General features: G+C 37.7%; 1 protein-coding gene across 1 annotated transcript in view; it reads right to left on the minus strand.

Moving 5' to 3' along the window:
- IPO5 (importin 5) overlaps positions 1-27,780 on the minus strand; it is a 44,595-nt gene that overhangs the window by 11,301 nt on the left and 5,514 nt on the right. The window contains exons 3-21 of the mRNA XM_054084559.1: positions 21,705-21,897; positions 21,091-21,193; positions 20,752-20,848; positions 19,540-19,644; positions 16,125-16,247; positions 15,910-16,030; positions 12,784-12,871; positions 9,313-9,419; positions 6,866-6,990; positions 6,686-6,775; positions 6,418-6,591; positions 5,976-6,194; positions 4,728-4,811; positions 3,790-3,922; positions 3,575-3,696; positions 2,975-3,071; positions 2,349-2,521; positions 1,768-1,879; positions 1,103-1,158 (exon numbers count right to left, since the gene is read on the minus strand). Coding sequence (XP_053940534.1) covers positions 1,103-1,158; positions 1,768-1,879; positions 2,349-2,521; positions 2,975-3,071; positions 3,575-3,696; positions 3,790-3,922; positions 4,728-4,811; positions 5,976-6,194; positions 6,418-6,591; positions 6,686-6,775; positions 6,866-6,990; positions 9,313-9,419; positions 12,784-12,871; positions 15,910-16,030; positions 16,125-16,247; positions 19,540-19,644; positions 20,752-20,848; positions 21,091-21,193; positions 21,705-21,897 — 2,322 coding nt within the window. The remainder of the gene's footprint in view (positions 1-1,102; positions 1,159-1,767; positions 1,880-2,348; positions 2,522-2,974; positions 3,072-3,574; positions 3,697-3,789; positions 3,923-4,727; positions 4,812-5,975; positions 6,195-6,417; positions 6,592-6,685; positions 6,776-6,865; positions 6,991-9,312; positions 9,420-12,783; positions 12,872-15,909; positions 16,031-16,124; positions 16,248-19,539; positions 19,645-20,751; positions 20,849-21,090; positions 21,194-21,704; positions 21,898-27,780) is intronic.

Raw genomic sequence — 27,780 nt, forward strand, 5'->3', positions numbered from 1 at the left:
TCTTTAAAATGCCTTGCAACTCTGTTGCAGATCATTAATTCAGCTTTCCCAAAAAGCTGCTTGCTAGCATTTTCTGTCATTATCAATACCGAGTGACACCAGAAAAAATATAACAATCCGCCTAATTTACTGTCTACAAGAATGAACAGTAAACACTGAAAATATGAAAGGGATAAAAATAAAAGTCTAAGCCAAAAGCCTTTCCTCAGTTTTGTCATTTTTTGATCCCAAGTACTATGTAGGCACCAGAAATTTATTCTTTTGAATGCTGGCCTAATGCCCTCAAAGGACAGGGACTCAAAAACTCCACTGTTATTCATGAAAATATTTACATATACGTGCACTATCTGTTAAGATTTATTCTGGAGTCTGCATACAGGTTAAACTCATGTAAACAAGCTTAACAATTCAACTTTACACCTTCATTGTGTAGCAGAAATAATTTCTTAGTTCTTAAATTTACTAAGTATCTTCTATGTCTCATGTTATAAGTGACTTTATTATTACTCTCTCCATACCACTAATGACTTAAAAGAATCTACCACAGTCACCTCCACTTCTAACTAAGCAGTCAGTTTGGTATTCCCTCGTAAGTGAACACATTGTGCCAGCTCTTTATCCCGCTGACCTCCTTTGAGACTATTTTAAGTCTATTCTTTTTGAGCCAGGCTCCTGACCTGGTATGTTAGAGGTGTAGGTATCAGAGGTACAGTCAAGGATAAAAGCCACCTAGGTCATAAGGCACAAAGAAAAAGCAAGTCAGCAGGGCTAGTCTTTAGATTATCATTGACAGAGCATTTGACAGCAGACTATACAAAGTCACCTAAAAACTGTTTGAGAGGGTGAAGAAAAGGAAGAGCCATATCCTGAACTTCTTCCTGCAGTATATCAGGCAAGAAAACCTTTCGCATTTTGTAATTCATACACGTAGTTTGATCCGTTTCTTACTGGAAGTTTCGAAGGAATATGTTAACAGAACATTCCTCCAGGAAGGAATAATTCTGAGAACACACTATGCTTTAACTGAGTAGCACAGCATATCCATGCATTGTATTTCCATCTTGGTGCTTTATGGGTAGAAAAACTCCCCAAACCAACTTACTTCATCTTGTAATGACTCTTCAACTTGTTCATCATAGTCTTCATCTTGTCTTTTCACTAAATTAAAAAACAAACATTAAATCATTACATTTCTACAAGTACATAAGAAGCCTGTGAAAGTGAAAAAATGATACAGAAACAAATTCAGAAATTATGAAACAGTAGCTGAAGATGCAACAGGAATTTTCTGTCTTTAAGAAACTTCTAAGAGTTTTCACAGAAAAACAAGTACAACAAGGCAGCTCAGTTTAAGAATATGTAAGAGTGCATGAAATAAAAATCAACACACCAGTTTGCCCACAAGGGCAAGAAAAGTACAAAGAATTAAGAAACTGCTGCTGCTTTAAGAAAACTGCAGAGACTTCAGAAGAAAAAACACCAAAATGACACTACTGCAGACACGTGTACTGTCTTCAAGTAAATCTGCCCATCCACTTTTGATTAAGCTACACTATTTCTGCAAATGATGCCATCATCTTCATCCCCCAAGAGCATACAAACACAATTCATGGATTCTGTTGTTTCATAGCCCAGTTACCTTGTATAAGTATGCAAATTAAAGAATTCTGAACTGGGCTCTTTTCTTGTGTGTGTTCAGAAATTATTAGGGATTCTGCTTACAAAACAGCCATCATCACACATTAACAGCAATCTGTGTTAACTTACCCTGTCTTAGTTCTTGGTTTTTAAAGTGCTCTTCTAGTTTTCCTTTCAATATTCCTCCAAGTTCTTCAAAATGTTCATTGTTAAGGCATCCGTCTCCCATTACCTCAATACACTAGCGAAATAAAATGATAGTTTTTCAGCTTTATGTTACATGAATAATCTCAATGAAATCTAAGAACACAGAATACAAATACATGCTCTGCTTTAAATGATCACTAGCAGAAGTAATACCAACAGAACATTCATACTGTAATCAATACTCAAATTATACAGTAAGGCATAATAGCACTGAACATTTCATGCACATAACTTCAGTTTATGGTTTGTGGTTAAAAAAAATGAGCAAATCTGTTAAATATTTTAGGTTAACACTTTGGTATTTCTGTTCTTGGGGAAAAAAAAAAAAAAGCAAACCTAAGTTTTCCTATCAGCTACAACAACATTCATAGTCAAACCAAAATTCATGTAGGAGGAAACCTTGCATTTCTTCAGCCATTTAAGTGAATATCAAACACACGTCCATTCTCACTATAAAAAGCTACAAACAGTAATGCCACAAAATTTGTAAGGAAGAAAGTTACCTTTGCAAAAGAATGCATTATTTCTGAGAGAACATCTGAATCTGGTTCTGTCCCAATGGCTTTGATGAGAGCATCACACATGAAGTGCCACATCTGTGTCAGATACTCTGGCCCACGAACTCTGGCACATTCAAGAAGGAGAGGCATCGACTCTGCTGCTGCCACTCGAACACGTTTCATTATTAAGGAAATAACGCAACGAATACCAACAAACTTCTCCTCAGCCTCCCTGATGCTGCACAGCCTTATCACAGCCTCCTGCAGCTCAGTCACCCCCCACAGGAGCTCCTCCTGGGCATACCTTTTGCAGGCAGCTCTGCCACCTGCCCTTGCCACAACAGAGAGGTCCACACACTTCCTGCAGCCTGAGGTTTGCACCAACCTCAGACTATAAATAATCATTACAGACATGCTTATTTAAAAAGAAACTAGGGGAAACATAGGATACATCACCTAAAAAAAGTGTGTAAATAATGTGTTAATAGTTCTCGGAAACAATTTCTGCTATAAAGTAACGGAATATTTTAACACTAACCCTTTGAATTAATTTTGGAAAACAGCATGCATTATTCTGATTCTTCCAAACTAAGTTTCCATTTTCACAATAGAATTCATGAATAGGATATCATCATGGAAATAGAACTTCAACAAGGGAACCATCAGCTTTACAACTTGCTCTGTGTACTCCACAAATCCTTCTTTTAGCTCTTTTGCATAGCAAACCTGAAACACAAAGCATGGAAGTGCCAATTTAAGGGAAAAATATCGTTACAAATATTTTTCAACTGTATAGTGGTGAGACAGATTGTTTAAAGTTTTTAAATAAATAAATAAATAAATAAATTTACATATCACCTCCACTGTGGTATTTTAAGGAACCCCAATAGCAGCATTAGTCCTCACTCAGTACCTGCTTGTATGTTTTAAACCACATTAGGAAGTATCAATATTTGCAAAAGAGAACTACATTTTAACATCTCCAATTCCTTAAAAGTTGTTTTGCTAACAAAGAAAATCTCTTCATCTTAAAAACTGAAGTTCCAACCTAAAGAAACTATTTTTATGTAAGTAAACACAGTGTCTGAAATCCAAACTTAACACTATCAACCCTACGAAAACCAGAACTAGTTTATTTGATATCATAAACAATATTTTCATTACACATTTTGGCTTCAGACTCAATTGTCCAGCAAATTACAGGTGATGAAAACTGTCCTATTACTCACCAGCATCTGACATGCAGTTGCTTTTTCTTCAAGGCCTGCAGTTTTAATTCCAAAACTTTGCTGATCTCCTAGGTTTACAAATTCCCAACCATCATCATCACTCATATTTTCCATATCTTGTGCTATTATACACAGGGGAAAAAAAAAAAAAACTAAGAGTGCTACAAAATAATTTATTTCAGTATTTTTTCAGCAAAACATTATCTTAAACCTACTGTCTAAGAGAGCTACTTCAGGCTTGATGGAGGCAGTCTTCATTAAAGGTCCCATGACAACAGGAAGGTATTGCTGAAATTCCTTTCCAAGAATTTTACACATTCTTGCCCATGCCGAGATCATGTAAGAAATCTGTGAATGAGAATAAAGTCAGAATTTTTATTTTATTTTAATGCATACTTAAACAGGAAGTGTAAAGGAATAACATTATACAACAGAACTTAAAAAGAATTTGTCAGCAGCGCATAAAACTTACTTCAAAGAGAACTTATCCAATATGTAATCCATGTAAATATGCACCTTCAAGACCTGTCCCAAGACTGTATTTGTAACAATGCACTGATATCTCCTCTTACCAAAGTTGCTATACATGTAAAACTGTGACAGTATAATATGTACTTGTAACGTAATCATGACTGCCTTGAAAAGCAAATTTCTTTCTGAAACAAATAATTTCCTGAATTGAAATGATACTACCGAGCCAAATTCCTGAAAATAGCAAATAGAGCAAAAAATACAGTGCAGTACTGTATTTTCACAGGAGTATTTGTTTTCAGATGCATGAGTCAAAATAGCTCTTCAGTCATTAGAGCAGCTGTCTAACAAATCTTGCTGTACTATTTATAAGAAGGTGATAACAAGGGCATAGGTCAATGCCAAACAAAGCAGTTACTATCAGAGAAGTAACAATTACCGGTTTAGTGAAATTTCTTCAGCAAACATAGGTCCTCTAAGTCTCACTTCCTAAACATGCTCCTGTGGAAGATTCTAAGGCCATCTTAGGGCTATCAATCTCAATTTTTGTCAGGTATGTTGAACAACTAGTCTGAAGGTGTAGTCACGTGGAGGGGGGGGGAAGAAAAATGTCACACGTACAAAGAGCATTCTTAATACTAATGAATGAGCTATGCACTATAAAGAGGCAAATTTAACATACCTGTGGATCATCATCTTCTAGATCACTGAAGTCTGTCTGTGTCTTCAATAACAGCTGCATGACATCTGATGCATCCTGCATAAACTAGGTGTAGGAAACAACTATGTTTTTAAAGGCATATCAAAAGGGTATGTTTGAGACTTAACACCAAACAATTTAAGTGAGCATTTATGTCCAATACACTATCAAGACACAAGCTAGAGCTGGAAATAGACTGAAATATGGATAAACATGAACACACATGTTCTTCTGGAAGCATCACCAAGTCATTCTTGTCTTAAGCTTCACTGTACCTCTACTCATATGCTTGAAAGCAGAGGACTATTTAAATAAAACACAACATAAATACTAATACAAAAAATAATCTGACAATTCTAACTTCCCCGGATATCCTCCTTGCTATTTTGACTCCTTTATGGAACTGGGATAAAAGCTGGCAGCATGAGCTACTTACTCACAAGCTAGTAATATTTTAGGTCACATCAGACGCCCCAGTGATGATACATCTACCCTCTTTCCACACCTCACTTTCCAAGCTGTCCTCCAAGAATCATTTACTGTGTGAATGTAAGTCCACTGGCCTAAGTCAAAGAAAAGTGCTATTCATTTCTTTGGGGGGCTATGACGACGGGGGACACTTTTTAGTATTTTTGTATTGTGTATATCACATTAATTTACTTTGAAGTGTGATTTTCTGCTTTTTTCACTCAATAAAATGAAAATCTGTAAGCCATAATGCAAACTTGATATGGAATATCTCTTATACAACAGCTCATACACAGCCATTCACTATTGTTTCCTGGTACTTTTACAGAGACATAATTTAATCAACAAAAAACCTTTACTAAATACATCAAGCTTCACGACAAACAAGTACTTCAAGATCTATTATGAGCACATTTGAACTTTCTCAGGCATCCACATATAAAAAACGATGCTAAGTTTCCTTTTAACTACGTATATTTTACCTCCTGTTCTGTCACTGCCTAAATGAGATGCTCCAGTATTTCAATTAAGGCAAAAAAAACCCAACCCAGGAAGGAAGAAAAAAAGCCTGCTTGATTTCGACATTGTTCAATATGACAAGAATAACTTAAGCTGCAATATTTTCTCAAGATTCTATTCTGAATTTGTGAATCTAAACAGCAACAGTTACCTCAGAAAGGAAAACATGAAGACAAACAGAAATCAGCAACAAGATCGCTATGTTTAACAAGTGAATATATTAACTCAACCTTAACAGCTTACCTTTTCTTTACCAACAGCAAGACCGATTAGACTGATGCATTCAATAGTCTTCCCTCGTAAAAGTCTTAATTCCTTCTGAACAGCATTCTCAACAATGTGTTTTAAAGAGGGCATAAATAAGTCATAGTAGGGAACAAACTTCTCCTCTGCTGTATCTGCAACTGATGCAATTGAAGTCACAACTTGCTCCAAAACTAGCTTAGTGCCTTTCTGTATTAACTTGGAAAGAGGAAGAACAAAGTGTTATATTTCTAAAGCACATATTTTACTTAAAAGCATGCCAAATCTAAAAAACTCTTGTATGTATCCTAATTCTCATCAGTTTATACCAACATCAGCAGCTACATCTGCCAGCTCATTTCAGACATCTTAGTTCAGCTACACCTTATCTGCGTATGTGACAGATTACCCTCCATGAAGCAATTTGTTCAGCATATTATACCTCTTGTAACTTTATCACCATAGTGGAATGAAGATGTTTCACTAGGTTATCCAAATATGGGATAAGCAGTGACTTGGGACAATCTTCAGTGAAGTTTATGAGTGCTGAAGCTGCATGGGCTTGAACACGGGGGTTGCCTTGATCCTCCATGGTTTGCAGAAGAGCTGCTATCACCTGAAACAGCAGTGTTTATTTTCAGAAAAACAAATTTCTGAAAGGCACATAGTTTTACCACTTTTTTTTTTTTATTAACTATTCTAGTACTTGCCTTCTCATGGAATTTCTTTTGAAAACCAGGTGCGAAGTCAGTTGCCATTTGTCCAATAGCATTACAAGCGGCGTATCGTACTCTTGGATGCTGGAAAAGTATTACCCTCAAATAGTTAACAAGCTAGTCACGAGAACACAAATCAAAACATATTGAAATAATTAATTGAATTTGACTCACAGGATCCTGAAGGAACAGCAAAACGAAATTAACTATCTCATTTAAAATTCCCTCCATCTGTTGGTGGCAACCTTCTCCAATGACCGAGAGTGCCATCAAGCCAGCATGCCTGTATTTCCAATCAGCTACAAATGAATAAAAGAAAATACAAATTAAACATTTTGGGAACTACAACACACCACAAAGTCAAATCGCCCTTTTTGGGGAGATGGGGCAGGAGGAGGAAGAGTGAAGAACAGGAGAAAGAAGGGAATTTGATGCCTCTACGTGATTCATTAAATACTTTACACTATTCCTTATACATACTTCCAAAGGTGTCCAAAAATTTGAGTATCTAATTCAGGCCAAATCCAGACCTAGAAAAATGAATTCTAAACTGCTGATACAAGTTATGTAGTTACGTACATGGAACTAAAACTTGGGAACTGCATTTTCATTAAATAAGCTAATCAGGGAAACATCAAGACAGTATTTCCTTCTCCTCCCCCCCTCCTTCTTCTAAAATTATATCAAAACAGCCTATACCTTCATCTTTAGGCTAGAAAGGAAAAAAAAAGTCTAGCGAACCAAACAATGCCTAGATGTAAAGCAAATAAATAATCAGAATGAAACTTTTCAGTTTTCCCAGGACCATTTAAGAACAGCAACATTCTGTTTCGGGATGTAAAGCTTCACTCTGCCTCCAAGTCTCATAGATTATTTTCAGGCTAGTGGGTTTTGTGGAATGGATCGCTGACAAACCTCTCCTTTTTCTTTAGGGAAAACATACGAGAAACTCTTTGCATCTTTTATTAATTTCATTTCACGAAAATCTTTCTCTGTGCTGGAAACCAGCGGGATTGCAGAAAAGAAAACCAGAAGAATGAACAAGTTTATCATACAACTGGTGGGAAAGGCATGTAACAGAACTTCTTTCCCAAAACAGTGCAAGATTTCATTGTTGCTGGTAACATATTAAATTCCTGAGATGGAGAACACCACAGTTCAGAGCACTGGAATCCTGACAAACCTCTGCTTGATAAAGATGAAATTAAATATCATCTTGACAGATGTCACAGCGAAGAAGCAGTTCATTTTGCTGCTATTTAGTTTCATTGGATGTTCCTAGTTAAGCTTGCACTACTTGTATTAATATTTGCATGAATTCCAGACTTGAAATTTTAGTTATACTAAAAAATGAAACGCAATCATGTTTGGACCATCTGGCTAGTTAATTGAAAACCAGAAATTTTAAATTATTTCAATAAACATTTGTGATAAAAGCGGTGGGGATAGAAGAAAGAAAAATTTAATTTCCCATAGTGTCAATAACATTGTAATCTAAAATGTCTTCATCTTTCCCCCAACTCCCTACCAGTTAAAGCCTCCAAACCAAAGAACATCTAATCGCATTTCCCCTTCCAAAAAGTACCAATGGTTATGGAAAGCTCTAACCCAGTAGAAAAAAAAGCATTAGGCACCAACTGCATGATTTCTCCCCTCCAAGGGAGTTGGGTCATACAGCCAATAAACTCCACACCTTTCTGTGGGTCCTACCAAACTAGGTGTCTGCTAGCCTTGAAGCTATTAATACTGGAAAAGTCAGGTTAATCTGTTTCCAAAATAAAACTTTCTTTGCCAAAAAAGTTGAAATGGACTTTATAAGTGTTTGCACTCCGTAGGTGTCACCTTGAGTAGCTCTATATTCCATATCCAGTATGATGACCGTGTTTTTTGGATGGGGTTTTAAATCATTAGATAGGAAAGGTAACCAGAAATTTTGCATCATCTTGTACTTCAAAGGCTCAAAATGTACAACAATCAAAATTGTACGCAGCAAATATACCGTATTTTTCAAACGATTGCCCAAGCAAGCACTGCAGGTATTTTAAGAGGAAAAGAAGCATATAAAGCAAGTGCTAAAAATATATGGATTCACCTCATGAAACAAATACAAAACACAGCCAGCCTAGCACTGACTTCTGTATTTTGGTCCACCAAATTCGAGGGAAAAAAAAAAAGAATTTTCCTTTATGAACTGTCATGTATTAAAATTTCACCTAAATACAGCACTTTTAAGGAAAGAAAAAACATGAACTACAGAATAACAGGTGGCAGTTTACGCACTTTAAGATACTGTGTATTGATTTCAAGAGAATGATACAAAGAAAGAATAAATCTTCCCTTATTTATATTTAACTCACAGACTGAGTTAAAAAAAATAATGTAGTTTTGTTTTTAAAACCTCTATGCATCTGCCCATTGTCCAGCAAACAGTTGTAATGCACTGTAGATAAGTTTAATAAACCTCAATTTATGAAAAGGTATAAACTTCCAAATTCATAGCATTTACCAGTTTTGTTGCTGAAATCAAAAGTGGGAGCGTATAAAATATAACAGGTAGCCTAACAGAAAGATTTAAGAGGAATCCAAGTTCCCAGAAAGAACAGAATTGTAAAATTACTTACGATTCTGAAGCATTTGCATAATATGTTCTTTAATCACAGGTAAAACAAGTTTTCCTCCAAGGCCACATGTCATCCTGTCCAGCGCACTCTCACCAGCAACTGCATTGCTAAATATCAGTTACAGAAATGTTAATGGTTTGATACCTACAAACCTAAAAGCACACACATCAGGGATGCTTTGATCACAAAATTATTTAACCTCAACCTAAATATTTTTATTCTGTAGCCCAATGAATAAGTCTTGTAGCGGAGAAACTTGGGCCTTACTTGCACTGAAGATATGGACTGAATTTTGCAACTATTACATATACCTACATAGTAAACTAAATTTGCAATGAACTGAATGACGATACTGGCCAGTGTTACACGGTCATGAGAACACCAACAAGTTCAGGTTTGCTATAAGTCAGGTAAACCAGCAGCAGAATTCAAGCTTTAGCACATAAGAGACCTTCCCTGCATGGCTGTGATACCACTAATGTAGTAGCACGGTCTCTTGCCAATGACTTGGGCAGGAAAAAGCCAGTCCAAGTGAGGAATTTGTGACACTCAGCCAGTTTCAGAACTAAGAATTGCAAAACATAATCTGTGTAAGGTGACTTGCTTCACCCAATAGAATTAGTTCCATGGAAAAGTGAAAAAGTTTCTGGACGCAGATAACTACTGTTACAGTTTGATCATAGCTAGGAACCAGATGCTCATGCTGATGGAAACACTGAGTTCAGAAAGGGATGATCCACCCTCTTCTTTCAAGTATCTGTCAGCTGGGTCAGAAATAGAGGTCTTCAAACTATTATCGTTGAATCATCTGGCCTCATTACAAACCATAACCTATCCAGAAACCCATATTCCGTGAGCAAAGGTATCTGCCCAAACATATTGGCAGTGTTGTATTTGTCTTTCAAATTAGTCATGTTGAAACAAGCAAAAGAATCACCAGCAGGACAACAGAGCACGGGCATTCAGGTTTAGATTTGAGCAAACTCACTGAAGTTAACGGCAATTTTTATCTCAAATTACATTCCTTGAGGTCCTTCCTTCCACTATTAATCCACACATTCAATTTGAGGAAATAAAGACAGCGTATCTTACAAAAGTGACCACATGCTTCCCCAGCAATGTTTGCAAAGCTTTTGCCAGGGAAGGAGGAAGCTGGATTGACCTTTTCCTCCTTTAGAATTTCACTGTTCAATGAAGTCAGAGCAACAAAAAACTGGCAATGCTAAAATATTCCCTGACACTTTTGTGTAGGCTGACTCACATCCCCCTTAGTCAGATCAGAACACACCCTAACTAGGCTACAGACTGATGATTATTAGCTTGTTTCTTGGACTGCACAGTCGTCTTTCGTAGCTATAAAACACTCAAGCACCGGAAGAGGTTAGCATGCATATCAGCTTATCAGCAACTCTCCACAAAGGTGAACTTCAGTGGTGGGAAATGCATAGTAACAAGAATGAACCTGCTAAAAGAAAGAACTACCACCACACGCACACACAATCAACAGACACCAGCTAATGTCCAGTATTTTGTGTCTAACACTCAAGCTCTCCTATTACTCAGATGGCCAAAGGAGTTATGTTTCTCCTTCAGGCTAAGGCACCTGAGCACATCTTGTTTTCTCATCTTTGCTTGCAACTTGTAACAAAAAAAGGAAAATTTCCACCCTAAAATCCACAGGCAGCTGATTTATGTTCAGAAAAGCAAAGTTACTCTGCTGACAATAATGAGAAATTGGCATGCCTCAAGGGGATGATTCAGAATACTTACTAAGCTGCCTAAAGGAGGACATCTGAATAAACTTCCACACCCTGAAAGGCTTGATGACGATTTGAACTTTAATATTCTATTTCCACATGAAATTTATCTGAATGAAAAGATTCAACTACTTGACAAACATGAAAGGAATTGTCTGACAGTTCTATCTGTGTGGCAAAATTCCAAAGCTGAGGAAATTAAACAGGTTCAAATGGGCTGGTCTATCACATGAGAGGGGAAAGAAAGGACAGCTTACTTTCAATTCCATAATCAAGGTGAACAAAAAAAAATAATTGGTTTTGCAAGTGTCTTTACATGCCCAGTATCAAGTAGAAGTTCAATTTCAGATTAATTTCTCTGCTATTGCCTATCTTCCTACAATGATCTGTGTTCTATGACAAATTATTTCAAAATAAGTCTTACAAGGAGCAGCTAGGGGAACTGAGGTTGTTCAGCCTCAACAAAAGGAGGCTGAGGGGAGACCTTATCACTGTCTACAACTATCTGAAAGGAGGTTGTAGCGAAGTAGGTGTTGGTCTCTTCTCCCAAGAGATACATGATAGGATGAGAGGGAACGGCCTCAAGTTATGCCAAGGGAGGTTCAGACTGGATATCACAATAAATTTTTTTCCCCACAAGGGTTATTAAGCACTGGAACAGGCTGCTCAGGGTGGCAGTTGAGTCATCATCTATGGAGGTATTTAAAAGATAGGTAGATGAAGTGCTTAGGGATATGATTTAGTAGTGGACACGTACAGTTGGGCTTGATGATCTGAAAGGACTTTTCCAGCCTAGGGGTTCTATGATTCTAAAACACTAATTATATCTGAGTCTTGAAGAAGACACCAGATGTGGCAGAAAGTGTCTAGACTGGTAAATGAACACCTGCGTCTTCTTTACAGAAGTGTGGAGATAGTTATCTCCAACACATAACAGGTGCTTTCTTCTACTTAATTTTAAGTATATTTGGACAAGCGCAGATATAATAGGATGCTGTAGACATACCATTGTCATTCTAGTGAAACGTTGGAGAAAGCTAAAAAGCACACAGGTATAAGTAAATCAGAAAGACTATGCACCCTCAATAGACCTTACATGCCAAAGACATACCAAGATAGTAATAACAAGGGATTTAAAATACTAACAAAATCATAATATTTTTGAGCTAGAAGAAATCCAGCAAGGAATTACACTCTGCAAATTTGATGTCCTTTCAAAGGTAGGCAGATTTTTTTCAACACCACCTTTTCAAGGGCATAAATACAGAAAAATATGAAGAGATTGGTTGTAGATGATTTAACAGGTCAGCATACTTCAGCTTCAGTACCACCAGCTTCAGGATAAGCCCTCAATTTAAAGGGTTAGATAGCACCGACTTCTGAACTGAGTAGCAGAAATGACAGAAAGAAAAGAAGTTTGAAAAGTTAAATCAGTGGAAAACAGGAAACCAGGACATGCAACTTCTAGAAGTAAATTGCAGTAATACACAAATACTGAAAAAATTTACTTAGTCACTGAACAGCAGCTAAATAACCTATATATAAACTGTCTGATAAGTCATATATGCAGCGGATGACCAAGGGAACAAAATTAGAAGAGTTGCTTGGGTAAAGAAAAAGTGACGCACCGCAGTCATTTTCATTCTGCGTTTAAAATCTGCCCTTTAGCCAGACAGTCTTGATAATATATTGAAACAACTAATTTCATAATTACCTATCAAAATCGTCATCTTCAATCTCATCTGCATTCGCCCATTCTTCATCATCTTCCAAGTCAACCATCATTGCTAGCATTTGAGGAACTGAAAAAAGAGAAGTTTTCAACTCAAGTTGCTTTATTAAAATAGATTCTGAAATAGCAAGTATAAATTTAAAGTTATCTCCTTTCAAAAAACAATTGAAGAAAAATAACTCTTTGTCCAGTAGCAGATATTCTGTCTGCTTTTCTCAGTGTAAGTTCTAATAGAGACTATTACAAAATCTTTATCATACCGTTCACCTGCTATGCAATAAGCAACACCTGTTCTTCTGAGTTGTTCTCACAGGAAGGAGTGGAGTGATTTGTCTGTTGTGAACTTGCTTGTTCTTGTGCACTTCAGAAGCCCAAAGGGTGAAAAGTATACCATGCACTTCAGAGCAAAGTGAGGTGCTCTTAAGCAATCATTACTTCATATTACACTAACCGCTCAAAGCAGTCATTTGAATTCAACACGATTTATGCAAAAAAAGCTTCACTTTGCCCTGTAAACAAAGTTTTCAGATAAACATTCAACCTCTGAGCTTCCAGGATCTTTTTAGGACAGTCTAGTTAACTGTCCTTCACAAGAACCTACCTCAAAAAACTAATAGGTATAAAGTAGTCCACATTGCTGACGAGATTTTACTGCAGATAACTAGGTATACTGTGACTGGTGAAATTCATAATATACTTATGCTACTGTAATCTACCACAGAGGCACAAACCTAAGCAAACTCACCTCACCATACATCTAGACTGATGAGAAGCTTATAGTCAGCTGGTGATGGAAGAAAATATTGCTCACTGATAGCATTGTGCAGCAAGTATCAAGAAAAGATCAAATTATGGGTTGGTTTGATGTGCCTACATATCTTCAGAAAGAGATTATACCACAGGTGCAAAAACCTTCACAGAGCTTTTATATACATATTAAGATTACTGAATGGACACTAGGAATTCTCTAGAATTATGCCCACATGTCAGAATTCTACATACTTACTAGAAACTGAAAAGAGTTTTCTTAAAAAAAGTATAGCCCAGAAGCTTTTCAGATACAGATATTCATAAGCACACACATGAAAAGGATTTATCACCACACCTCTGAAATATGGAAGTCAACTATCACCTGCCACAGATGTTACGCAGTTCCAAAAACTGATGTCATAGTGTTCGTTGCTACTAACAAGCAAGGCTGAGAAGAAATCCTCATCCAAAGCTGTCTGGCCATCATTACATTCAGAACCCGCAAAAGCTTGTAAATATGTCGTTTCTTCTTGATGTTTAATGTGAATGTAGTTGCCAATAAATGCAGTTTCACAAAGAATTTTTTTTAATGTAGAGCTGTGAATTTTCAACACTGCCCCAACAAGCCCCCAAAATGTAGCTATTGCAAATATACAGACTGTTTACAAACAAGTTAAGGATGTGCTCACTAGGCCTGCTTCTTGTCAGACCATGCCACGGCTGCACGTTTTCTGGAGACCGAAAAAAACTACAGCCAAAGATAAGCTGTGCTCCAACTTCTAGGGAATGAGCAATGAAACACTGCTATCTTGAGCCATACAGAGCTCAAGGAGGGAAATCTGAATGCCAATGGAATTCCTGAGCAGAATACTGCTACACAGGACACAGAATTACTCCTAGATCAACATTATGCCTAGTAAAACCAGCACAAGACGACAGTTTTGCCTAAGACCCAGTTCTCACTGCAAGGACCAAGTGATCTAGCAACTTTTTAGCTGAATGGAAACACTAAGTCTTTTATACTTAGGCACAAAACCAAGACAAAACCAATCCTTTTTGTCTACCTTCTATCATTCTCTGAATACAAATGCTTTACTGGCTCTGCCAACTAAATGCCTCCTACCTGGTGATTCATTAACACCAGGTACAATTCTACAATGGGTTGCAAACCAAAAGCATTTTATTCCCACACGCTGCCTTATCTTAATACAATATCTTAACACAAATACTCCATTCCTAAACAGCAACTAGCAAGCCAATATAAAAGTAATACATTCTAAAGAGATAAGAGGTACTTCTCCACTCCGCCTGACCAGATAAGAAGCTTATAATGATTTGCGGGAGAGCATGTGTCAAGCATTAATACTCCCAACAAGCTGACTAGCATGCTAAACATTTTCAAATTCCAAAATATATTCTGAAAGAATCTGTTCTTTATAAAACTATTCTACAAGTAAAAAAAATCTTCTCTTCAATAGTTTAAACACTTAAGCCAAGCAGATCCAGTTTACATTTTCCAGAATAATTTCCATTTATGATTATTTTAGTGACACGTATACATGCAACTTTTCTCAGCCTGAGAGCATGAGTGAAAAAAGATGCCTTTTATATGACCACCTTCATGCAAGTTTCAGGAAACAAGCAAGAATCTAGACAGACACAAGTGAGACAGGGAGGAAAAAGAATCCTTCAAAAAAAGCAGGCTACACTGCTGTGTCAGTGCCGTGTTCTATTCACAAGAAGGGTTTAAAAGGCAGAGAAATACCAGTACGTACACTATTGCTGCTGAGGCTGTCCAGAAGATTGTAATTTTTAGTATCTCAAATAATAATGCATGATTAAAAAAGTGCCTCTCCAAAGAATTTACAATCGGCATGTTAACAGACTAATTAGACTATCTCTAAGTATTTATATAAGGATCTGATTTTTGATTCACAGCTTTAACTCAACACTGAAGCTCTACATCAACATGCATCATGAATTCCTTCAGTCTTTAGTTGCCAGCACCACTGAGTATCTGGCCTACACACCAAACTTCAAATGCAGAACTCTTTTTACAGTATAAATTTTCAAAGCCAGCAGAGAAGCACTGAAGTAGTATTTGCCTTGGAAACACTAGCTGAAGAATCTACTATACTTTTATGCAAATTGTTGGTGGCTCCATAAGCACGGGTTAATTTACGATGAGTCATAATAAGAAGGGGTTTTCTCCATGCAAAAATTCAATTCAGTGTCACCTAAAGTTACAAACACCAGCAAATTCCAAGTTAGGCATGGCTTTGCCACTGATCACCTACAAGGCAATATTGTGAAGGAAAAAAAATTTGTTTCAACAAAGAAAATGAGTAAAATACTCACTGGCTTGTGCAACAATGTTTGTGTGCCTCCTTAGCATAGCAGCAGCCGTTTCTGACAAGGTCACGATTACTTCAAGTGCCAAATGACGCTGCATGTTACTGAGATTGGCATCTGCACACAACTACAATCCAGAAGATTAGAGCAAGTTAATAGAGCAGAAGTTTTGGGGTGGACAGAATGATTTTCTTTTAACTAAAAAAAAAGCCTAGCTTTACCTTCAGACTTAGTTGCAATGTAGGTTCTAAATGTGGTCGCAAATACTTGGGAACAGAATCTGCCATTTCTACAAGGGACTTCAGGACAGAATCATCGTTTCGGTAGCAGGCTTCATTTACAACCTATAAAGAGACGAGATGAAGACAAGAGTCAATAAAACCAAGAAAAATACTATGAATGGGACCACTGTTATAGAAGACATTTGATTAACTACAGCCTTGTCTCTCTGAATAGTTTCATTTAGCATTTAGTGGCTTAGCCTTAGCAGCTAAAGTAGTTTGAGCCTTAGGCCACAATAACTGACAGAGTAAAAAGCTAATGCTGCTAACAAAGAACTAGCAGAATCTGGCAAATACGAGCAGGATGAAGATGATAAGGACCAAAGAAACAATTCCAAGAGAATGAAGTAACTCTGGAAGGCCAGCCCTGCCACAGTGAAAACCAGTAACAAATCAAGAGACCACTGACCAGAATTAAGTGACGGGACTTGGACTTCAAGGACAGGGTGACAGGTGGTACAGGTATGATTGAGAGGTGTGAAATGGGATAGGTCTTCCTCTCTGGGGGCACCCAGCTAGAGCATTAATCTGAGGACTAATACAAGACTAATTGGAAACCTTCACTCGTGTTGTATTTTCAGCAGGATCCCGGGACTGGACCCCACTGCAGTGGCCAGTGTGCATATATCCATAACTGCAAAGACATCATATGCAGGGTCCGAAACTACAATATTTCTACAAGTGAGTTATAGCTCATAGTGTTATATGCAATCAATTTTGACCATTATTCATTTAAATCCAACACAGCAGACAGACACTCAAAGAGACTTATGGCCACACAGACGTGTCAACATGCAAAACCATACATGCTATGTTTTGACAAGTAAAACTTCAAAATGCATTTTAAGTAAAGGAAAACTCCTCAAAGTAACTCTGCCCAAAAGAAAGAACATGAGCCTAACTCCTTTTTTCCCTGTTACGCAAGAACAGCTTTGAATAGTTTACGCTTATAAACACCGGGAATCTTAAGATTAAATTATTTCTTTCCAGACAGCTCTGGAGAGTCACTAAATAAAGCAAACCTTTCAGTCCTCTGTCACAGGATACAGGAAAGACAAAGAGAAATCAAGGTTCTTGCAAGTATCTTTACTAACCAATAGCAACATTCTGAAAAGTCATTTAAAACTTACTTTTAACTGACCGGTTTGATACTCTAGTACCAAAAGAGCACGCAGCTGTTCAATGTTATTAAAATTCTTCTAGAATTAAAACAGGAAAATCTAAACGTCAAAAAGCCCACAGTCTTCTAATGCACTTTTGGCAGTTCAAAAGAAACTTTCACTAGCGAAATATTTCATGTCTTCCTAATGTAGAAACGTTTTTTAAAGTGAATAGTTAGATGTGCTTTAATAGTTTAGTCTAGAATCCAACACTTTGCATAATGCCACTCAAACAGTCCACACTTTTGAAACAGAGGCAGCATCTTCTAGCATCAGAAACATTCTGGGGAAAAAGTCATCTTCCATGGTTAACGCCTTTTGTCCTAATAGTTACCACTCATCCTTCGAATCTGGCAAAGGATAGTGTAATATTTACTGGAAGTTTCTGCAATACTCTCTACTTTATACTCATTGCAACTGACAGTTTCTAGTCTTATGTTAAGACTAGGCTTCTGAAGAAAGAAGTTCAAAAGGCATGGTGAGTCCTAAAAGGAAGAGGCACTTTTCAGTAGTATCAAACACTACCAGGTGCAGAAGTCAGTTCAAGTTCAAGCTGCTTTCACCTCCACTGCAACACATATCTCTTAGACACAAATTTCAACTACTAGTTCTGAAACATCAACTTCCAGCATAACCATATAGAAATTTCACTTAAAGGACTGAATTGCTAAATCAGAATTTTATTTTTAGGGTTTTTTACCATGCCAATATTTCAACAAAGCCAACTTCAAAAGCAACAGAAAAAGCATCCAACTGTCTCCAAAGGTCACTCACCACTATTCTAACACATCCCATCTCCTATTTATACACTCAGATTTTCATATCCATCTTGTGTTACAGCCAGAAATACAGACCTTCTCCCAATTAAGTACTTCATAAAGAGATTTCCTCGCATAGTTCTGTGCAATATATTTGCAAACTAAAGTTTGAAAATGCAAGTCAAGTGTGTGTGCTTTTACAGCCTAGAATAGGAGCAATGAAACTTATCACAAAAAGTGGGCTATTAGCCTGACGTCTAAAAACAGCATAATATTTAACTGCCAAAACCCAAGTTGAATGGCATGCTCACCCCAAATCCTGCCTCACTTCCCCTCATACAGTACTCGGTAGCCAAGATCCTCTCAGTAAGTTACAATTCTTTGAACAATACAATTGTTATTGCTAAAGTCACAGACTGGGATCAACTACCAAACAGCAACCTCAACACAAAAATGCTTATCTTGTACACACTAGAGCTCTTTTCAAGTTCAGTTGATTTTAACAAATTCCTTTTTCCATTTAAGATCAAGCAGAACACCATCCGTTGCATAAAACAGTAAACTTCACAAGATCTTTCTTAAGCTTCCCACAAAGCACACACAAGCAAAGGTAGTGGATTACACTATCAACAGGAACTTGCTGTACTGACTGTAGCAAGAAGTCAGTATTTAACCTAAATTTAGCCTAATTTAAAATCACAAAAAGTCCACTAGCACTGTTATCACAGGAGCTTACTTCCACTTTTTTCTTAGCATAGAAAGGGTACTGTGAAATTGTCATGCTTCAGAGCACAAAATATTTCTTTCTCTGGTTTGGTTTAAAATAGATTTTCTCCCAAAAGTAAACAGCTTTATATTAGAATGCCAACTTTTGCCTAAATTCATCCATCCCAAAAGAGATCTAATCCAACCTCAGAAATTATGTGAAGCTTAAAAAGACATTTTGTTTGCAAATTCCTAATCTGTCAGTAAAGATCATTTGCCTGGACTATTGCTGTTACTCTGAGAATCTCTGTTCAGAGTAATTCTATGCTTTCCTCTAATCTGAAGAGATACAGGATATAGCGGCTCAATGAATCTCCCAACCATCAATTGCTTGAAATCTCAGGGGAGCGCATATTTAAAGCTTATATCAATATCTTGGTTAATTTAAAAGCTGTATGATTTTGAGTTAAGTACCCTACGAAGTATTTATCTGAGTACCACTGAATAAATTAATCAGCATTGAACAATTTTCCTTAAAACACTATCAATTAGCTTTAAAAAAATCCTCATCAGTTTCCACTGTATCTTGCTGGTAACTGACGTCAGGCTAACTAAGATCCAGGTCTCAGCATAAATTCATATGCTACAGAAATCTGCAGACCAATAATTTATATTTGGATACAGTCAATACAGACAGTAATGGCACTAAGTGTTACTTGTGTGGTTTCTTACCTGCAAGATGCCAGGTAGCAAATCTGCAAAATGTTTAAGAAGGGGAAGATTGTGCTCATTAGCAAGCACAAATGCTGCTGCGGCTCTAGCAGACAGAGACCTGATCTAGAAGACAGACAGGATTGGAGAAAGAAACATGAAGAACTGGTAATGAAACATGCCTTTGTTTTCTTCTAACATTAGGTCTATTATGAGACTACATATTATAGAATCATTTCCCTTTTACATTTTCCTAGTAGCTATAACAATTAGTTTTTAACATGGGCTTTTACATGTTACTTCAAACTAATGTAAAGTATAGTGAAGGTTTTTAGCACTACAACAAAAAAGTTTACTACATTATGAAATGGCAAAGAATTCTTCAGTCTTGGTTTGTTTGTTTTTTGTTTTGGGCTCCTTTTTTTTAACAAACAAAAAGAACAAAACTATTTTCAAATTCCATTCCAATTTCAAATGCAGATGCAAGTGACAAAGTCCCATTTTTCAAAAAGTACAGTCTAAGTGTTTAAAAAATGTTTCTTTAAAGGCATGACTTGTGGTACTTTAGAAAATGTTACTCAGTTGACTTTCAAAGGTCAGAAAAAGTAATCCATGGGGGAACAGCAAACTGAACCCAGATACCACAGCAGGGTTCCCTATCCTTGCCCAGCATTTTCCACAACAAAAGCATCATTTTCAAAGTACAATTCTCTGCACAAATCAATAAATCTGAAGTCTTGCAGAGAAAGAAGGCTAGCTAACATGCTCGTAACAGCAAAGCGTGCAACAACAGTTCAAGCAGCTGTCATATATCCAGAGTTTTGAGACATGCTGTGTACAGATACCATGTATCTATACTGTTAAAACATAGGAGCCAGAAAGGGAGCCTAAGGAGGAGGTTTTGACTCCTCATGCTGCTGGCTAAAACCTGTGGCTCTGCTTTGGGCCACTACAACTAGGTTTCTTCAAGTATAACTGTTAGGCAAGATTCTGAGCCTAAGAAGCACAGATGTGAGCCAACCAGTCAGCTGTAGGGCCATGCAATGATTTGACCCTTTTGTTTTGCAGTAGGAATAGTCAAGTCTCCAGATGCACATCAGTTCCAGCTAAAGCAATTCCCCAGTTGCAATCTATGGTATAAGCTTTCTTTACATTTGAAAATACTATGCTAAGTTTCAATATGTCCTGAGCATAGAAGCAAAACAAAAAACCCAACAACCATAAAAGTCTTACTGATGGATGCTCCTGATCTTGCATACACTGAGCCAGCATTCTTTTAATGACCTCCAAATAGTGTTGCTGCTGATTCCCGAAGATCCCGGGAAAATTCCTAAGGATAAGGAGAGTTAATATTTAATAGTTAAGGTTCAACTGTCTGAATTTCTGTTATCTTACACCTACCCATTGTTCAAGCTATAGATTGCAACAATACATGCAAGAGTCAAGTACAGCACACTAAAACAGATTAAACACATATGACTGCTTGTTAATTAAGTTGTGACAGTGTTTCTAACATTTTTATAGATATGATTTGTCTAACCTTGAAAAGCGTACCAAAGTCTGAAATCTTACCAGAAAATATGCAGAGCGGCCTCACGCAGTCCCACGTTCTGAGAGCTGACAGAGTCAAATAAGAATTTCAGAACTTCCGGCCACTGGTTGTTGCCATCTTCATCTAGATAAAGCATCAAGCTTTAGGATAAGCAAACTTAAGAGTGGCTGGATCTCAACTGTGCAGAGCAGTCAGTCATCATTATTAAAATTAATTAAAAAAAAAAATGGATCTAAAGAAGCGTCCAAGTCACAGTGTAAAATATGGTTGAAATATTAAATCTAAAGGCACTCCGAAGATGATCTCTATTTATTGTTATGTAACAGCACTCAAAGAAAGTATCCAATGTTCAGCTTAATATCCATGATAATTTAAACAAAATTGTATTTCTAAACCGTAATACAATCTCACATAAACTCAAGCAATTTAAAAAGCAAAGTTAAGGAATCTTATTTTTATCTGATCAAAGATAATGTAAACAAATCAAGAGGTTTTATTTTAAACTATGGGATCAGTAGGTACATCATGTGAAGAAGTCTATACAAGACCAGAGAAAAGATAAAAATACAACTATTATCAAGACAAACTATCAAGAGATAAATATTTTACCACAATATCAGCTTCTATAAAGTACCTATTAAGTTCCTGGTCAATTCAGCAACGATGTCACAGACTTTTTTCCTCATAGTGGACTGTGTTTCCAACTGAATAATCATCAGTAATCCACTTTTGATAGAGGTCTGATCATCGGGTGAAAGAGCTGGATAAACTTCTTCAAAAGCAGAAGACAAAAGACGCCGTAGAAGAACAGCTGCCATTTGTCTAGCCTATTGAATACGAAAGTATGTATGTTAAAAGTGTTTCGATATCATAAGAATGCTCTTATGAGGAAAGGCTGACACCATGCCTGCAAATGATCAGTTTTCACTGCATGTAGACTTGTTTGGTGAATGGAATACTTCTCAAATAACAGATTACAATTACAATAGTATGTAAAAACATAGTAAAGAAACGTCAGCTTATGACCATGTTTCTAAACAATTACAGCTCTTCAAATAAATGATCATGAAATCCAGAGGCATTAGGTTTTTTTTCTAGAGATGAACCCTGGACTACCTTGTCACAAGTTAAGGACTTAGCCGCATCACCAAAAAGTTTAAAGTATGTCTTCTTTCCAACTTAAAATGGCCCACAGAGATAATTATAACTCAGATGGGTTTTTTTGGAGGAACAAGTGACTGTCATGGGCCAACTCTGTCAGACAATCTGCAAAACCTCCTTCTCAAACAAATAAACTTCACACAGAAGTGTCAACCTAGTGTTAAATTTTGGCAAATAAAACTCTACCCTGGAGAAAAAAAAAAAAAAACCCACAACCCAAAGCTTTCAACCTTTTCCAGACCTATGACTCTACTGTATCTGGTCACTTACTATTACTTCAGGAAAGGAATGAATCTAATGAGTTCAGTCATTATCAGACATCAGAGTATGCAGAGAAACACAATGAGTATGGGAAGACATTGCATCAGAGTTTGTTTCTTGTTTAGTACCAGCAAACTTGCTTCTCAGTCAAGGCTTCTCCTATCCAAGTTCACCACAATAAGAAGAGAAATTTAGTCTTTCACAATGTTGGTGCGTTTAGGGATGGGAGAAGAAACGATACTGTTATATTGTGGTACCATTAAAGTTTTTTTGACATGGTGACCAGATACAGAGTTTGTTTTCATAAAGTATGTAGTCTCAAAGAATTTCCACCTCTGAAGAACTTAATTTAAAATACTAGAAGACTAACAAACAAAGCAAAGAATGACAAAGAAGCAACTGACTTGTAATAATAAATGGTAGATTTTCCTCAGCAAATGTCCACCTATAGATGAAAATTACCATTGCGAATTTAACTATGAAGAACATGACTGGATTAATGGCACCTCTCGAGGTGTTTATCCTGCTTTATGGAATAAAGTGTGTATTTTCCACACACACCAAAGGCTCTTCTATATTGAGGAACTACAAGATATGCACCCTAACAAGCATTCCTATTCCTGCAACTTAGCAGCTATAGCTTTTAATGAGAACGGGAACAGTGTAAGCATACATCCCCAAAGTAGAAGCATAAAAAAGCAGAATTCTCTCCTAGCACTGAATTCTTCTCTATATCTAAATTACAGAAGTGCTCACATACGACTGGAACATCAAAGGTATTTAAAAAATAGCCATAATACTCAAGTTTCAATATACCACTTCTTATTGATAGAATTTACAGTGCCTTAAAAACGTTCTGGAATTTTGCAGATAACGGAACCATGGCACAAGAAAAAAAAAGCAGCTTGCTGAGCAGGGCAGCAACAGCATTATGAAGAGAAATCTGGGATACCATGTTGTCCACTGGCATTCGAAATGTCCAGGTAATCCTACACGTTTTGTTAAAAAAGAATAAATACTGATCATCTCATGCAGCACAGGCACAGTAATTTTTACTTTGTTTTACTTTTTCTTTTAAGTCCCCAAAGAGGAAAATATGCATGGATGGAAGCAATCAATATTTAGGACACAGTCCAAAGATGGACTTGCACAACGTCGTTTGGGGATCCGTCCTATGGAGAATTCAAAGCACGCAGTGCTAACTCAAAAGCAGAACTATGGTGCATCAGGAGTCCTTCCCATCTAAATGCTGAACAGGAAACTGTCCCCAGCAGTAGTTTTTATACTAAAAAATGCAACTCCTTTATGTGACAATATGGAAAGAGGAAAGGGAAAGGTCAGAGCGCTGTAAGAGGGCTGTAAGTACCATAGAAACAGTTTTACACAGAATTATTATATTTCACAGGGCTCTAAATTAGCCACCTGTAAACACAACTGAAACCTGCCGATCTAGAGTTAACCAGGAAGAAAACAAATGCAGGAGAAAATGCAGAACTTCGGTTCTTCTCAAAGATTTAGGTGGTAAATCAAAATTGCAAAGGAGTAGCCTGTAACACTTCAGTCACATCCTGAGAATAAAAATGGTCAAATAAACTTTGAATATATACCACCTTTCTGTTCAATCCTTTAAAATGTGTTTGCCTAGGAAGAAGCAGAGTACTAGCTTCATAACAGTGAGAAGACACTTTCAGGAAGTTAGGGACCTGGGTTCAAGCCTCTCCTCAGCTGAGATATACAAAATCGCATATCACCTGGCATGGAAGTCTTCTAACTGCTAAGCTAGCTGTTTCCCTCCACTTCTTGAGTGGTGTAGTTGCCACACCGGAAGGACAGGATGTAATCCAGAGGGACCTGGACAGGCTGGAGAAACGGGCCTCTGAGAATCTCATGATGTTCAACAAGCCCAAATGTAAGGTCCTGCACCTGGGACAGGGCAATCCCCATTTTCAGTACATGGTGGGGGATGATGTCCTTGAGAGCTGCCCTGCAGAGGACTGGGGAGTGCTGGTCGATGAGAAGCTCGACATGAGCCGGCAATGTGCGCTCACAGCCCAGAAGGCCAACCGTATTCTGGGCTGCACCAAAAGAAGTGTGGCCATCAGGTCAAGGGAAGTGATTCTGCCCCTCTATTCCTCCCTTGTGAGAGCTCATCTGGAATACTGTGTCCAGTTCTGGAATACTCAAGGTAAGAAGGATATGGAATTGTTGGAACGGGTCCAGAGGAGGGCTACAAAGATGATGGGAGGTCTAGAGCACCTTCCCTATGAGAACAGGCTGAGAGAGTTTGGCCTGTTCAGCCTGGAGAAGAGAAGGCTCAGAGGAGATCTTATAGTGACCTTCCAGTACCTGAAGGTGGCCCACAGGAAAGATGGAGAGCGGCTATTCATAAACGCTTGTGGGGATAGGACCGGGGGAATGAGTATAAGCTGAAGAGAGGCAGATTTAGACTAGACATTAGGAAGAATTTCTTCACTATGAGAGTGGTGAGACACTGGAACAGGTTGCCCAGGGAGGTTGTGGATGCCCCATCCCTGGAGGCATTCAAGGCCAGGTTGGATGGGGCCTTAGGCAGCCTGATTTTGTGGGAAGTGTCCCTGCCCAGGCAGTGGGGTTGGAAGTATATGATCTTTAAGGTCCCTTCCAACCCTACCTATTCTGTGATTCTGTGACAAGTGTTCTTCTGTCAGGGAAGTATGAAGTGAGAATAGAGGAAAAAGGTGATTATCTCCACAATTTAGGGATTTGGTTAGGAGAAAACCTGTCATTCATTCAGTTTTCAGGAGAGTTATTTCTGATCTGTCTTAATGTTTTTTTTTTTTCCATGTCAAACACACGGGCTCTTGGGAGCAAGATCTAAATCCCTGTTTCTCCATTTAAATGCCAAAATTACTAGGTTACAGAGTCAGGATTCCCCCATCTGCTGTACAAATAGTGCTATGATTCTTGTATTCTCTAGAACACAGCAGCCCGGCTCCTGTAGAGAGGATGAAGTATTTTCTTTAGCCTAGTTTTCCTGGGAGGGGGGTAATGCAATAGAGAAGCTTCAGAGTGAAGAGAGATCTTAATCCAGCTTTCCCATAGCCTGGGCAAGGGATCTCTAAAATTCTTGGGCTTCTTCCAGCAGCCTGTGTTCAGTGGTGCTGGTATATCCAGTGTGCTCAGAGGACACATGCAAAGCCCAAAGCCCTGCCCACTGGTGACACATGAACTATTCTGCCCAACATTTCGATCGATGTAAAACACAGGCAGACACAAAATGCCTAGCTGTTGATACCAGCACCATACTGGATATGCACAGAATGCTTCTTTATATTCAATGTTTAGATCAAGCATAGGGATGACTTCACTTAGGCTAATTACGCTACTAGTATTTGGATTTACAGGGAAGAGAGGTTGTTCACAGGTTTTAGTAACCAGGATTTCTTGAGTCCAGCACCTAATGTCCACTGAAATCATGAGCCAACGTTTAAACCTCTCTTTGATTTATCCATCAGTGGACTTAACAGTCAAGTTATTGTACAAATGCTAACCTCTGATGCCTTTGGTAAGAGTGATTTCGACAGGTGAAAAGCTTCTTTGCACTTGAGTAAGTTGGAAGCCAACTCATTGTTAAGATTTGAAACAAGTTTTAGACAGGGCTAGTTCATTAGCTGATGTAAAAGGAATAAAATCAGTAAACAGATAGAGCAAGTATTTATTTGCACAAGCATGACTTTGTAGCTGTCGACTCAGACTTATCAAATATATTCAAAACAAAGGCATGTGCAATGCAGCTCTGACTTCCAGGGCACATCATCTGATTATTCTGATCATTATCTATGATAAGACAGAAGAAGGACATAGACCTGTTGGAGCGAGTGCAGAGGAGGTCCACAAAGACGATCAGATGGAATATTTCTCCTATGAAGATAGACTGTGAGTGGGGCTTGTTCAGCCCAGAGAAGAGAAGACTGAGGAGACCTTATAGCGGCCTTCCAGTACTTAAAAGGGGCTTACAGGAAAGCTGGGGAGTAGCTCTTTACCAGGAAGTGCAGTGACAGGACAAAGGGTAATGGTTTTAAACTGAAACAGGGGAGATTTTTAGAGTAGACATAAGGAAGAAAGTCTTTCCCATGAAGGTGGTGAGGCACTGAAAAAGGTTGCCCAGAGAAGGTATGGATGCCCCATTCCTGGAGGTGTTCAAGGCCAGGTTGGATGGTATTTTGAGCAGCCTCGTCTGGTGAAAGGCATTCCTGCTTATGGCAAGAAGGTCCCTCCCAACTCAAACTATTACATGATTCTGATGGAAAAGGGGCTCAGCATATTTAAATATAGGAGATACTGCTTCACAGCTTTCTATCATTTGAAACATCTCAGAGGTACAGGATGGAAAAGTACACAGTTTTTATGCAATCAGTTGCCAGTGTAATACTGAAGAATTCTATCAGAAGAACACTGCTTTGTAGGTAGATAAGCATCAGTATTAGTAAGCTGATACTTACTGAGCACCAAAAAAGCACAAATAGCATCTACTTCTAAACTGAATAGAATCTACCAGAAGAGATCATTATCCAGAGACAGCACTCTTATAACCTCCTTATAATATTGTTCAGAAATTCTACATGCTTCCATTGTTCAGTAAAACTCCAGATTTGAAAAAAGGATTCAAACATTTTTAAGTGACTCTGAAGTTTGTAGTATCTTAAAAGCTTAATATTTCTTCACTTTTCATATCTAAGTGAATAATAGTTTTACCAGTAAGAACTGTACCTGAATGCTAAAGTGTGTGAGCCTTTACAAAATTAAGGAATAAACAAAATGCACACTTTCTCTATGCTCCCCGAAAAACTTACATAGTGCTTAGACAGCTCTGCTTTCACTCTATCAAACTGCTCGATGATTTAAAGAACATACCATCCCCAAACAGGAGAAAAATCAAAAGCCATCTGAATAAAATATGCAAAACAACTGCTACCTTACATTTCCTCCAATTCTGACTTGAGGAGCACAAGAAGTTACAGATAAGTTTAATACATTTACGCACTGGACCCCAAAAATGAAAGCATTTCTCACCTGTAATTTGAAGGAACATCACAGTAACAGTCATATATTAGACACACATTTTAAGGAAAGAACTAATTCATTAAGCAACACACACACACAGAGAAAAAAATGTAATCTAAGCTGTTACTTATGGAAGGGCACCTCTGAAACTAAACATCCTACATGGAGAAGTCTCAGCTTGTGAACCTGACATGCAACAAAAGAAGCAAGTAGACCCTCTATAAATCTGCAGTAAATTAAGATGA

The sequence above is a fragment of the Cuculus canorus genome, chromosome 1 (genome assembly GCF_017976375.1).
Source record: "Cuculus canorus isolate bCucCan1 chromosome 1, bCucCan1.pri, whole genome shotgun sequence".
In the NCBI taxonomy this organism is placed as follows: domain Eukaryota; kingdom Metazoa; phylum Chordata; class Aves; order Cuculiformes; family Cuculidae; genus Cuculus; species Cuculus canorus.